We start from the raw sequence: 15740 nt of genomic DNA, 5'->3' as shown, positions 1-15740 counted from the left end.
TACAATATCAATATAGAAAAATCAATTTTGTTTCTATATGCTAACAAACTATCAGAAAAAAATTTTAAAAAATAATCCCATTTACACTGCATTAAAAAGAATAAAATACCTGGGAATAAATTTAACCAAGGAGGTAAAAGATCTGAAAATGACAAATCACAGATGAAAGAAACTAAAGAAGACAAAAATAAACAGAAAGACATTCCATGCTCATGGACTGGAAAAATTAATATTGTTAAAAATGTCCATACTATCCAAATCTATCCACAGATTCAATGCAATCCCTATCAAAATTCCATTGACACTTTTCACAGAAATAGAAAAAAACAATCTTAAAACTTGTATGGCACCACGGAAGACCCCCAAATAGCCAAAGCAATCTTGATAGAAAACAACAAAGTTTGAGGCACCACATTTCCTATTTCAAACTATATTACAAAGCTATAGCAATCAAAACAGTATGATACTGGCATAAAAACAGCCAGATCAATGAAACAATATACAAAGCTCAGAAATAAACCCACACATACATGGTCAATTAATTTATGACAAAGAAGTAAAGAATATGCACTAGGGATAAGACAGTCTCTTCAATAAATGGTGCTGGGAAAACTAGAAAGCCACATGCAAAATAATGACAATGGACCCTTACCTTACATCATACACAAAAATGAACTCACAATGGATTAAAGATTTGAAACCACAAATGCCTAGATGGAAACATAGGTGAGTAAGCTCCTTGACATCGATCCTGGCAATGATTTTGGGGGTTTGACATCAAAAGCAAAGGTAATAAAAGCAAAAATAAATAAGACTACATCAAACTTTTACACAGCAAAGTAAACTATCAACAAAATGAAAAGGCAACTCACTAAATGGGAGAAAACATTTACAAATCATATATATGATAAGAGGTTAATATCCAAAATACATAAATAACTCACAAAACTCAATAGCACATAAAAAAAAATCTGATTTAAAAAATGGGCAGAGGAACTGAATAGACACTTTCCCAAAGAAGACATATACATATCCAACAGGTACGTGAAAGGTACTTAACATCACTAATCATCAGGGAAATCCACAAAAAAACACAATGAGGTATCACCTCACACCTATTAGAATAGCTAGCATCAAAAAGACAATAGGTAACAAGTTTTGAGGGGATGTGTAGAAAAGGAAACTTGTGCACTGTTGGTGGGAATGTAAACTGGTATGGCCACTATGGAAAACAGAATGGCAGTGCCTCAAAAAAACTAAAAAGAACTACCACATGATCCAGTAATTCCACTTCTAGGTATATATCCAAAGGAAACAAAATCACTGTCTTGAAGAGACATCTGCACTCCCATGTTCATTGCAGCATTATTTATAATAGCCAAATAACCTACTTGTCCACCAATAGATGAATGAATTAAGAAAATGTGCTGTGCACACACATACAAAAAAACGGAGTATTATTTAACCATAAGCATGAACGAAATTCTGCCATTTGCAACATCACAGAAGGACCTTGGGGACACTATGCTAAGTGAAATAAGTCTAACGGAGAAAGACAAGTACTATACGATCTCATTTACATGTGAAATCTAAAAAGAATTGAACTCACAGAAACAAACAACAGACTGGAAGCTGCCAATCCAGAGGCAGAGGGTAGAGGGTAGGTGAAATGGGTCAAGGAGGTCAATAGTTACAAACTCTGATTTATAAGATTAATAAGTTCTGGGGATGTAATGTGCAACATGGTGACTATAGCTATCAATACTGTATTGTATATTTAAAGTTGCTAAGAAAGTAGATCTTGAAAGTTCTCATCACAGAAAAAAATTTATAACTATGTGAGATGACAGATGTTAACTAAACATATTGTGGTAATCAATTCACAATATATACATGTACAAACCATTGTTGTACACCCTTGATTCAATGTTATAGGTCAATTATATCTCAATAAAACAGAAAAACTTTTAAAAATAAAGTCCACGAGCCTGTTAAGAGGAGACTGGTATACTTTTATATAATCCACAGGCCAGAAGCACTGCCCTGACATTACATCTGACATACAGTTAAATGTATAACCATGAGGACTGAAACAGGTTATTCTACACATTGGCTAAACATTAGAATTCTGTGATTACGGCTCCCAGTTTGTGCAAACAAAAATTGATCACATTATGAATAAACAATAAAAAGCTTAAAGCAATTAGTGTATTATAACTTTTTGGATTTGATGGCACATTAACAACAAAAACCAGTCCAGAGTAGAAATAGATATTGTGATGTCAGACAGACAGGCACACGTTACATAGGAAGACGTGTTTAAATGGTAACACTCCTTCAGACAGAGTCCTAGCAGGTTTGGTTTCAAGTTCTATTGGAGAAATAATTTACCACCATAATCACGAAATAACTAATATATTTTTTGTTATTTGCTGATATGCATCCATAATTTTCATTCTGAAGGAAAGATTTTTATTTTTCTGGTGCCATCAAGTGGTAACATTATGAAGTGTTCTAGGATTCAATGCAAATAACTTAGACAAAAGATAACACACTGATGTGTTTTATCTATGTCAATTAAATACTAGTGATATTTTAACACAAAAATTATGTAAAAAGAACAGGGAAAAATATCCCAGCCAATTATTTGCAACTATTTTTGAACGCCCAACCCAAATGTGAATTGAGACGAAGAAGAAAAATGAGTAGATGTGTAAGACCAGAATGCTCCACTAGCAAACAAAAAACTCCAAAAACTTATGAAACTATTTGAAAAACAAAAATTTGTATCAAAATGATATATCAGTCACTCCATGAGAAATATTGCCCCTGAAACTCCATTAACATGGCTATAAAAAAATATTTTTAAGGCGAAATCCAACAAGGACAAAGAGATCGGGAGAAAATATTGCAACAAAAATTTATAAGTTAGCAAGTAGATAGATAAGTGTTTATTGACTTGGGAAACTGAAGAAAGCGGCCTGACTCACACGGCACTGCAACTCTCTCCCAGCGTTCAGGAACTGGTGGCCCTAGATAAGAGTGAAGGATTAAAACTGAGAATTAGTCAAAAGCAGTTAAAAAGCAGTTAGGATGCCAATACATACACTCCCTCTTCCACTCCATAGAGCCAAGTATTTACTCATCTTTACACCATATTAGAAGACTGAAAGTTTTATCCTCTAGGAAAAGTAAAACAGAAGGCTTCTAGACTACGGGACACCAGGCAGAGTGAGGGCAGGAGTACTATAATAAAAAAGCGTTAGTAACACAGGAGATTGTGGTCATCTAACAGGTCAAAGACCACAGACAAACGATGAAAACAATAATTTTCTGGAAAGAAAACCAGTGGTAGCAGGTCCCATCAACCTTTGATTATTGTGTTCAGGAAGTCATGTAACTAATTGCAGCATGCTTCATTCTGCTCTTATAAGGAAAAGGCAAAACATTAAAACAAAAATTGATGCTTAAAAAAAAAGGTAAGCTGTACTTACACTCAGCAACATTCAGCTCCACGTGTCCCACATCACCCCCATTCATTAGCTGAGAGTTTACTGCAACTAATGAAAAACAGTAGGCAAATCTGAGAACCCTTTACACTCTTAGTTTAAAAGCCCATTTCATCTTGTCTCTTCAGGCCATTGAGAGCAAATGCACTAAAAAAGCTCTGTGAACACTCCTGAGAGGTGAAGGCTAGTGAACATCGGCCATATCAGGAAAAACACAGGTTATTTTATTCATAGAAGAGACTTGATTTTTTTTAATCTTGTTTTTGTTGATTAACTGATCAAAGTAGAGAGTTAAGTACCTCTGATATTGTTACGTAACTAAGAGTGTATATTTATATTTAGGTCATTTAATCTTCAGCGATTTCTTGTTTTCAGTCTTGTTTTTACATAGGATTATACATAAGATATAGCTATAGGCATATATTTTTTTCCAGATACCAACATAAGGACATGCTAAAACATATTAATACAGATAAAATTGTACCTTGAACACCTTCTAGGAGTAAATCAACTCCCTTCCTATAAAAATCGGAAGCAGCTTCATAGTCGTCTTCTTCTTCCTTTTTTAAAGCCAGCTTTATTAATTCTCCTGCTTTCTCCAAATAATCTCTCTTGCCAAGCCTGGATTTCAAACTGCCAGGAAAAAGGCTACGATTTTCCCGTTCTTCTTCTGTTTTGTTCTGCTCACTGTCAGAAGCAACAGCCCCTAATGCTGAAGGATCCGATGAAAGACTGAGACCAAAAGTTCTAATGGGAGAATTTTGATTGGAAGCCATTCCATCATCTAACTCAGCAAGAGAATCCACATCAATAGTAAGAGATATCAGATCACTGTCACTGGAGAAGCCTGGAAATATGATCACAATAAGAAACAGATATTAAGCTGAGAATCAGCCAAAAGAATACAAATCATGCTGACTAATCATTTTTTCATACTATCCAAGTCCATCAGGAAGGCTGTAATTTACTGATGGAAGTCAGTGGCTAGCAATTTATTTCAGCTTACTTCATTCATTTTTGCACTGTCTCTTCTGTAACTCTGGGAGACCATCTCTTTGCCCCAATTATCAAACGAAAACTAAAGAAACATCTTTATCTGGCCTTGCTGTCAAAAAGAGCCTTTACCACAAGATCATGTAAACCATTTACAGAAAGCTGATGCTTGTACACACAGCTGCTGTGAACAACACTATGATAAAAGGAAAAGAATAAGACAAAAAGAAGTCCTTGAAATCCAGCTCTTAAAACTTACTGCATGACCAACAGCAAGTTACTTAATACAATTACTTATTCTCCAAGGCTTTAAACAAGGAATAGCGTTAATGCATATAAAGCATAATATACTATCATTAAACTATAACTATTATAGCAATTATACAATAATTATTTAACTATCAGACAATGAATCCTCAGAGGTGTGCTGTTAGGTCACCACCCAAACTGGAAAATATATGTCATTTATTTATTTATTTTTTAAAGAACTGAATATTCAGAAATTGTTGTTTCAGCCTCTTCCAAAGCTTTTGGAGTGAGCTCTGGTCTATATTTGTATCTGTTTTCTGACAAGAAAATGAATAATAGGTGCTACTGAAATATTTAGCAATGAAAATGACTTCTCTCGTTTCATATTACTGACTTCACGGTAAATGAGCATGATCTACAATAACGGTTATTAAACTTTTTGGTCTTAGACCCTCCCTTTACATTCTTAGAATGCTTAAGGACCTCAAAGAAATTGTTTATGTGGATTATATCTGTAAATGTTTACCAATCTTGATATTTAGCAGACCGAAATTTTTTAAACATTAAAGTCCATTACATGTTAACATAATTTTATAAAAGTTATTATATTTTCCAAAACGAAAAATATTTAGTAAGAGAAGTGGCACTATTACATTTCTGCAAATCTTAACAGAAGATGGCTACATTCTCTTCTGATTTTGCACTCAATCTGTTGTCTTATGTTGTTGTGATTGAAAGATTTGAATAAAATGTCACATAGCTATGTAAGTGAAAATGCAGTAAATATTTTAGTGGTCTTTTTAAATAACTGTGGATATTGTTTTTTGATATTACACCAAAACCTGACAAGTGGTAGTTTCTTAAAACTTAGTTGCCATGTAGAATATAAATTCCTATCAATGAAATTTGTTTGTTACACTCAAATGCATTCATCTGTCTTGCACACTGAATAGTCTTTCATCCATCATGAGTTTATAACTCCACCCATTGGTCATTTTGAAAATACTGGTCCCCTGAGTTACACAGATCTTCCAAATGGTGACAAATTTCATTATTACAATATCACCCAAAAAAGCACATTTGTTACTATCACCACCAACCTCACCAGAAAATTCTTTAAGTACTGGAAAACTGTCAAGCTCTAAGTAGCAGACATTATTTCTCCAAAATTCTTATTTGGGGTTGATAACTTGAATCATAGCCTTGGCAACAAATACTGTTAGTTGTTTTCCTTAAAGTGTCAACTCACTTTATTCACTTTCGAAAAAATATTTGCCAAATATCCAAGTCTGAATACTAATAGTTTGTCTGTCAATTGTTCTTTCAGGCAAAAATGTTGTTCCAGGAAAAAAGCAGCTAGTTTATGGCTCAAACAATTGCATGAGTACTTTTCCTCAAGACAACCATGGTAGTTCAGCGTGCAGTGTTTCAGTATATTTCCATTTCATGACAGAGCATATCACTAAGACATGTACCTAAAAACTGAGATTTAAGAAAGTTAAGTTTTGACAGTTTTATCGAGGACGTTCTTAGGTAAAATTAGCCCTGGTGTTACTGCAAGTATGTGAGATGATTACCGTCGCAGTCTGGGGTAACTGTCTTTTTTTTTTTTTAATGCCTGGGTCACTGTCTTGATTCATGCTCAGGCACAGCGGTTCACCCGCCACTGCTTTTGCTTCATCAGTGCAAATGTCAACACAGTAAAAAAGGCAAAATAACTTCCTAGATTATTAACAAAACAATTTTGCCTTGGTGGCCTCTTGAAAAGATATGAGGAATACCCAGGAGCCTAAAGACCATATATTGAGAGCCACTGATCTGTATCATTAAATAAGATCGATAATAGGGTTATGTAAAAATCAGGTTTTGGAACAGCTATGAGGTCTGCATCACCACTGAATACTGATTGCCAAGTTTCTCAGGAAAAGAAATATATTAAGAAGGAAATTATTTCCTCAGTAAGCCAAAATTAAAGGCAGATTAGACTATACAATTCTAGATCAGGGATCAGCTAAATTTTTCTCTGAGGGCCATCTGATCTCTTTCAAACCAGTCAACACTGCTGCTGTAGCACGAAAGCAGCCAGACAATACAAAAGTGAATGAGCATGACTGCGTCCCAATACACTTTTATTTATGGATGTTGAAAACTGAATTCCATATTATTTTCACGTGCCACAAAATAATATTCTTTTGAATTCTGTCAATGATTTAAAAATATAAAAACCATTCTTAGCTCTTAGGTCATATAAAAACAGGTGATAGGCTGGATTTGGCCCATAGGCCATAGTTTGTCAAGCCCTTTTATAGACTCAAAATGCTTACTGCCTATCAAATAAAGCAAGTTAGGGTAAAAGCATGTTACTGGAAGTTACGCTCAAATTTCAAATCAGCTTTAACACACTATTTTGGCTCTCTATCAATCTACTGTTTTCAGGGTTTTTTAACAAATCCTCAGAATCCCCATGAAGAACTAATTTTGAGGTAAAAACGTTAGTTATAAAATAACTCATGGGGATATAATGTACAGCAATGACAACTACAGTTAATAATACTGTATTGCATATTTGAAAGTTGCTTAGAGAGTAGATCTTAAAAGTTCTCATCACAAGGAAAAAAATTTCTGTGTACAGTGATAGATACTAATTAAACTTATTGTGATAATCAACGTGGGGGTAGAGGCGCCAACCTCTGCTCAGCTAAAAACTCAGCATACAACTTATGACTCCCCAAAAACTTAACTACAGTCCCTCACTGTCCATGGGGGATTAGTACCAGGACCCCCTAAGGATACCAAAATCTGAGGATGCTCAAGTCCCTTATATAAAATGGTATAGAACAATGCAAAAGTGAGTCCTCTGCATCCAGAGATTCCCAACCACAGACAGAAAATACTGTTTTTGATCCAAAGTTTAAATCTGTGGCAAAACCCGGGAATATAAAGTGCTGACTATACATTTATTGGAAAAAATTTGCCTATAAGTGGACCCGAGCAGTTCAAACCCATGTTGTTCAAGGATCAACTGTGTATACAAACATCCAATCATTAGGCTGTACACCTGAAACTACTATAATGTTTTGTGTTAATTATACCTCAATAAAATAAAATAGATTTAATTTTGTTTTTTAAAAGCAACATATTTCATTAAAAGCACAATCTCAGATGGGGTTCACTGGACTTGGTGGAAATCTTTTCAATTCTCTGACATTACAGTTGTGCAGATGGTACTTCAAAATCAAAATCTTTTATAGCAACCTACAAAATTATCTACTGTTTTTGAGAAACATATAAACTTTAAGAGATTTTTTAAATAATTTTTAAATATTTTACATATTTCAATGCAAATTTATTTCCTTAAATGGTACCATTATATAACCTAATCCACCAAAATTAATAAATAGACAAAGTTTAAAAGAAATGTTCTGGTTTACACAGATAATCACAAAAGAAAGGAAATGCTGTTACAGATCTTTTGTCAGCTCTCCTGTGTCTTGTCACTATAACCTTCACATCATCTATCACGTTGCACTGTTCACGCTTTGCCTGATTTTCCTTTCTAACAAGAACAATAACAGCTAAGGGCAAGAGGGTAAAATTATGTATACTCAGTTTCTTGGCTTTTGACCACAAAAATCTAGTGTCATGGTCATATTTCCTCTTACCTTTCCAATCTCATTTTATTAGCAAAGGAAATAATGATTAAATGAAATTAGATCAGAAAAGTAAGACTATCAAAATACCTCAAGAGAAAGTCAGATAGTAAAATAAAGTAATAAATAAATGTTCTATACAAATTGTTTCCTTTTCAATTTCTACCTAATCCTAAATAAAGAATATTTCAAAGTAAGGACGCAAATAAAAACTAGCAGGTTAGAATGAGAAATTTTTTAGCCTATCTAGGAGAAGCAAAGGCAAACAAAAAGACTTCTGGTTTTAACCTTTTTGGAGGACAATTTGGCAATACATATCAGATGCAAACAATGCATATATATTTGACCCAGAAATTCAGCAATTTATACCAAAAACAACCAGAGATATGAAAAAAGATCTATGTGTAAGATGATACATCATAAAAATCAGTAAAAATTTTGAAATAAATGTCTAACAATAGGAGATTATGGTTCATCTCTATGATAAAACATTACACAGCTACTAAAAATGTTATAGAAGAATGTTTAATGCTAAAGTATTCATGATCTATTAGGCAAAAATGTCAAACTGCAGTGTGTGTGTATATATGTTATGTATATATACATACTGTAATTCTCATTTAAAAACATAAACACAGAAAAAAGGCTAGAGAGCTCCATTAAATACTAAAAGTAATTTTCTCTGTATGGTGGGATTACCAACGACTCTCATATTCCCTGCATGTGTATGACAAGCCCCTAAAGCTCTGTACATGAACGATATCAAAAGAGATGCAGCAAGGACTAAAATGGGAATCTGAGAATAAAGATATGTTATACAGACATCATTTGTGGAATACAGGCCTGTATGAATTATGCAGCAGCCAGTGCCAAGGAATTCCAAACTTAAGAGAGAAGATAGAAATGATTATAAAGACAGATCTGTTTAAGGCACAGTAACTCCTGACACTTCTTCCTTGCCTATCTTCTTCCTTTAATTCTCTTCTTAAAATGCATCCTACCATATCTAAAAAGCCTAACCCTATCGCAGCTCCTTGACCCTACACTGCAACTAATCATCCTCCCTAGTATTTTCTGATATCTTTCTTTTCCCTATTTAAGCAATTTCTAAATTCCCTTCTCAATCAAGTCTTGCTAAACAGCTCAAGAACACTCCCCTTCACCACTGCAGCAATAAATATATATATAATATATAAATATTATATTCTATATATATAAATATTTGGTAGCTAGCTTATTCTTATATCCTTAATATGTCTACTTAATACAGTGCCTGCTCAACTCCTTAAAATCACGGTCCTGTCATCCAACCTGCTTTATACAAAGCTACATATAAATATCACATGAAATGGGCACAAGCTCCCTATAATCCAGAAAGAAAGTTAACAATTAAGATATAAGAGCAGCAAACAAGAGGTTCTCAGCTAAGGAGAGTAGAGAGAAAACTGTGGCTAAAGCAGAGCAACAAGGGATAATACAGAGACTATTTGTCAAAAGTTAAACCAACCTGAAGTCAATCCATGTTTAAAGGGGCTCTCTGGGCTATCAGGAGAGTAAAAGGTGCATCCTTCACCAATGCCATCAAATCAAAAACCTAAGCCTTTTTTGGAAGGGATGAGGGCAGGGAGGTGGGATGGGGAGTCAAAGGTTCTATGAAAGCGTTCTGCCTCCAGATTCATTTCACAGGGATTCAAGTCTCAGGGCTATTAGAGGGCCCCAGGTGACTGGTTAAAAAGCAGCTACAGACAAGAGGGGTTTATTTAGCATCCCAGTTCACCTACCTACCCTCACCTTCTGTGCTTTGAACTGCTCAGAGTAGGGCAGTACAGTGCAATCTGTCTAAGACACCATCTCTGAAAGACATGCACCAGAGGAAAAGGTTGCCACAGAATAAATCTTTATACTATACACTATCAGAAATCTATATTTGAAGACCATCTGCAAAAAGATGTCACTTTTCTTTAGAACAACAGGTGGTCTCTCATGGTCAACTATATATAAAATACATGGCCTCATTATTATTAGCTGATAGCTTTCACTAAGCCCTGAGGTTCAAATATTGCCAGTCAACAAAAGAGAAGTTCTACTTTTCCTAGTAGCAATGACTCATGCGCCACACACAAAGCATGGTATCTAGCCAACAAAGATCACCCTGAGATAGAAGAAATACATATCAATCTCCATTAAGAAACAGGCCCTTATAAATATGATTTTAAGTGAATATCTAAATCTAAATCTAGTTAAGATTCTAATGCTAGTTAAAATACTTGATTACCAATTCATCATTTAGTAATACTATTGTTACTAAAAGAACCATTCTTTTGATGTTTCACATTTTTATAACGTCCTTGGGACATATCTGTGCTTCACTCTTGAAATTTTATGAAAAGAGCATCCGAATCTCTACTGTATATTTGGTGAAAAACAGAATGAGCTCAGAAAACAACACATTCATCACAATTACAACTCTAATACTGTTATTTTATCATGAAAAACAAAGATCTATGAGTTGGCTTCCCTTTCTCCCTAATGAACTTTCTATGCTGCTACTCTCCATAATCTTCTCTGCCAATCACACCTGTTTGCTGTTACCAGCACACGAGTAGCTCACACTGAGCTTCTATGCCAATATATATTCCCACTGATATATATTCTCATCATCTCACAAAATATAGTTCTGTGATTGCTATTAAATACCTGGAATGCCTTGACTACCTTAGGCACATGGCTTAATTTCTCTGAAATTCCAATTTTAATTGTAAAATAAGAGATTTTATCTACATCATTTCTAATGTTTCCTCTACTATAAAACCCATTCCCACAATATGTGTTTTAATTTGCCTCATCCAACCCCTAAAGTCCTAATTTCAAAATTATCATCAATAGCCCTAGGGTTTTTAAGAGTAAATATTTATAATTTGTATCATCTGTTTTACATGCACACATACACACAATGACACATTCTCATTTGTGTTTATCCTAACAACGACCTATTCTTTTTCTATTTATTTTAAGCAATCCGACCAAAGAATTTCAACTAGTATGGGACAGTGAATAGAAGTTAAGTAGATAAGCCCTTAAAAGAAAAATATTCTAGTATAATATAATACAGGGCCTAGACTAAGCCCAGTCACAAGATTTAGAGTTCTCATGGTGCCACCTAGTGGAAATTTGCTATAAATTCTACTTAAATTTAAATTACTTTTAGTTTAACTTTCTATATTTTGTCATCTTACAGTACACAGTGTACTGCACAGATATTAAGGTTACCTTAAAAAGAGATATGGGTTATTAAGTGGCCAATTAACTGAAGGATATTCCTTTTTCAAGTGATCCTGCCTCAAAGCATCAACTTTAACTAAATGAAAATAACACAAATAATAAAAATTAAAAGAAAATATAATAAAAAAAACTTTGATACAAAAGAATTTTTTTCAAACTTAACTACATACCTTTCCAATAATTCTCCCAATATTTAAGACATTAAATATAATCAATATTATTCAACTTAACACATATTAATTATAATCTTAGTGTTTATCTACATAATGGAGAAAATTACTACTTTGCCATCAAATAAATACACAAATCTTGGACTGGGAGTGATTTTAAAAGATCCCTTACACAGACCAGCAATAAATGCTATTATCCTCAAAACGTACATCTCATTTATTCTAAAATGGCTAATTCAAGACAGCTTAATAAATCCTTTCCTGAGTGTAAAACGGTTAGAATAAGTATTTAGAAGCTCTTAATCCACAATTTACAGACCCCTCCCCCCAAAAAAGGGTAGATTTGGCTATACCAATTTAAGAATATTCATTCATAAGATCTGCTACATATAAGTTGATCTCTCAGTTTGTATATGTGGTTATGATCACCTATTGTCCCTTATTTGCTGCATACACCTGGAAAATGTCCCTCCCAAAACTGCAAAGGAAGTAAAGTAATGTATTAGGAAGAGGAAATGACACAGGTTACCAGATGAGACTATACCAACATCAAAGTCTCCAATATCAAGGCCAGCGTGGCAGTAAAGCAACCTACATCCTTCAAACAGGCCAACAGATGAGAGAAATATGTCAAGGAGCTCAATTCCCATGCATCGTTTTGGCCAAGTTTCCACACATGTCACAGTAACTTCATAGCTAAGTTTAATTCAACAAAAGATGGAAGTTTAAAAAGGAAATAAGATGTTAACAATCAATTAAACCTTTTATCTTTGAGAAAATATATTGTTTAATTTCTCTGAACAAAGGAGATCAAGAGTAATCAGCATTTCATTTTAAAATCATAAAACAATATTAACTTTTCATCTAAAAGTTTACTAACTTCGTAATTTTTAATTTCAGATTAGATAATCACCAAATTATTGGTTTTATTTACCAGTTAATCACCAAATTATTGGTTTTATGAAACCTTAAAGGAGTTTCCTCTATCCCACTGCACTATAAAATAATGGTAAAGTTTTTAAACCACTAATCTAGGTCTTTATGTTTTCCTCAGAAAACTTTCTCTCAAGGTAACTTAAAATTTATTGATTGCATTTTTATTGTACTACTAAAAATCACTTAGATCACTTAGCCTCTACATCTGTTCTCTGACAGGTGACACACTTGCCATGCCATTCTAACTCCACCGGAAGGACCTTGAAACAGCAGACTATATATATTAAGATTTGCCCTTCTGGCTAATTCCACTGGCAAACTAAATCACAAGTATGAAAAATAAATCTACCTTCAAAACACCATTTAAAATACTACACTCAGAGGAGTTGTTATGGAGTGAATCACCTCCTTGCATTTTGGCTCTGAACCCAAACCACAAGCATTTGCCAACCACAATCCCTCTACAACACTCCGTTTCACTGCATAACTGTGGGGCCTGGCTGGCTGCTGGCTTTCCTGCTCTTGCTACTAGAGGCCCTCTCCCTTGGTTGTCTCCAGGGTTTACAGACCTTTTGGTATGAAGGTAAATCTTACACTTGCCCAGTATGCCAGACAATCTCATGGTATTTAAAAGTCATTTCCCCTCTCAAATAGCAATGAATTTGCAAGCTGTCTGACACTCAGAACTGTAATTTGTCAACAGGTATCTTTCAGAAGGACTGATGAGCCAAACATAAAGGCTTTTAAAGGGAGGAGGTAAAAAACACAAACATTAATAGCATTTCCAGTTCCATGTTTTTCATTCTTCATGGATCACAGTGTATTTTAGAGATGGTAATATAGCTGGACAACTAACCTATGACCTGAAAGGATAAAATATCAATATTACTTTTAAGTATAAGTCTTTTCCTGTATTTTTAACAAAACTGTTGCCCCCAATTTCTCTCATAAAAGCATATTCCTAAAAGAGAAATTCTTCCAAGGAAAACCCATTGTTTTGAAACTTCAATGTAAACTCTGAAACAACTGCTTTAGGTAAGGTGGCCCATACTGCCCAGTTTGTCCAAGGCAGTCCTGGTTTATGCTTACTGTCTTACTGTACTTGTTCAAAGCATCCTCTTTAATTCTAAGAAGCATCACAGATTAGACAACAAATCACTGACTCATCCCTAGCTTTAGGTTATATATCCTTTAACATTAACACAGCCAACTTTTTACCTAGAACAGCTGTGCATCTTTTAAACATCATCCCAAGAATAGTTATTCCTAATAATAATGCTCTTCTTTGTCTCTCCTAGGTATCAGCAAAGGACAAAAGACCTCTACATTGCGCCTACCCATGATTACCTAACACTAAAATAGGCTCCCAAAACATACTTCTCTCACCATGGCTGACTCCCACCTAGTAATAAAGGCTTATTATAGATATCATATATATAACCATTCGCAAATCCCACATCCATAAAGGCCTGTATCAAAAACCAGAGAGAGGAAAGAAACATTCGGCAATTTCCAAGAGCTGTACTCCTCATTGAATATTCTCCTATAAATATTTCTAACTCTCCTACTTCTTCTCTATTGGATGTCACCAAATCAGCACGTTTTATAGGCAAAAAAACACACTCTCCTTCTTTCTCAAGAGTAGGGTATCTCTGAGGCAATAACCAGATCAGGTAATCCCAGACAGGTTACCTTCCAAGGAAACTAAATCTAATTAGATTCTCATTGGGATCTCAAGCAAGGACTAGATTTTTCCAAAGCCTAGCAAGGGTCTCAGATCAAAACAGGTTACAGAGGATATATTTTTCCAAAACACCATGATAGATTGTAAAGTAAAATTACTGTCACCAATGTTTTTCTATGACATTAGCTGATTCAGGATGGAACCCTGGGCCTGAGGTCCCCATACATCACACAGGACACTGGGTATAAGTTAATGGGCTTTGCCTTTAAGTCAACATGAACAACCATAAAAAAACAAGAAAAAGTGATCACTTCTCAGTATGGCACTACCAAAAGAAAAATACAATTTAAGTGCATCAGCCTACATAACAAATGGGAATCTGTTGCTCCTACCAAATCAAGATGAGACTTTACTGCAACAGATTTATGTCAATAAGTCTGCTGACATATAATAGTAGTACATATCTCCACACAAAAAACATCACTGCAATGAGATTATGGCTACCTCCCATGTTAGTCTCATAAAGCAGCCTTCTCTACCATAAACTCTTACTTATGAAAGAGATCAAAAAAAAATTATCTAGTCTATGATTTTACTTTTATGTAAATCACACCTAAGCCAAATCAAACAAATCTACCTATTTTTAAAGACTCTTCTCATCCTTATCCCCAAATCTTCTTTTTTAATTTTAAAATCTTCCCTGGAAGAAAACTAGCTAAGGAAATCCAAAAACAAAAATGTATGTTTTAAATATTCATAAAAATTCAAATATGGCTTAATAGAGGAATAAAACAAGACATTAAGCATTCTTAGAGTGAATAAAAGTAGAAAAATTGCTTTGGTTTAGATTCATGTTTTATAAAACATATCAAAAATACTAAAACTGCTTTAAGTTTATTCTTTCTGGGTACATAACTAAACTTCTAAAGCCAGTCTTATATTAATTGTCTAAAAGTCAGATGCTGCCAAATAAACTTAAGGAAGGCATTCTTATTCTAGAGAATGCAAATGTTTAACTCTATATCACATTTCATCAAATCTAAGGTGCCATTAATTGTAGGAGGAATGATTATTTTATATATTGCACTAAGAAAGAAAAAAGCTGTCAATTAAGTGGAAGATACCATTGACCCAAATCATGTACCCCGTATCAGTGATGTTAAAATGTAAAGAAAAAAAAAGCATCTTAGAATTAGTGAATACTCTCAAGGGATTCAATATCCATTTATATTTTGCAATGCAAATATGATTTATAGTCAAAATCACT

General features: G+C 34.1%; 1 protein-coding gene across 14 annotated transcripts in view; it reads right to left on the bottom strand.

The window, feature by feature from the left end:
* RPS6KC1 (ribosomal protein S6 kinase C1) overlaps positions 1–15740 on the bottom strand; it is a 221827-nt gene that overhangs the window by 171115 nt on the left and 34972 nt on the right. For 12 of the 14 annotated variants that reach the window (XM_039881164.1, XM_039881168.1, XM_039881169.1 and 9 more), the window contains one exon: positions 3994–4356. The exons of 1 other annotated variant lie outside the window; for it this stretch is intronic. In XM_039881164.1, the coding sequence (XP_039737098.1) occupies positions 3994–4356 (363 nt within the window). Of the gene's footprint in view, positions 1–3494; positions 3520–3993; positions 4357–15740 lie in introns of those variants that run through there. One more of the 14 variants, XM_039881178.1, reaches the window with a different exon arrangement.

This window comes from Pteropus medius, unplaced genomic scaffold, assembly GCF_902729225.1.
Source record: "Pteropus medius unplaced genomic scaffold, Ma_sr-lr_union100, whole genome shotgun sequence".
NCBI classification, from domain to species: Eukaryota; Metazoa; Chordata; class Mammalia; order Chiroptera; family Pteropodidae; genus Pteropus; species Pteropus medius.
This window is presented reverse-complemented; position numbering and strand designations above follow the sequence as displayed.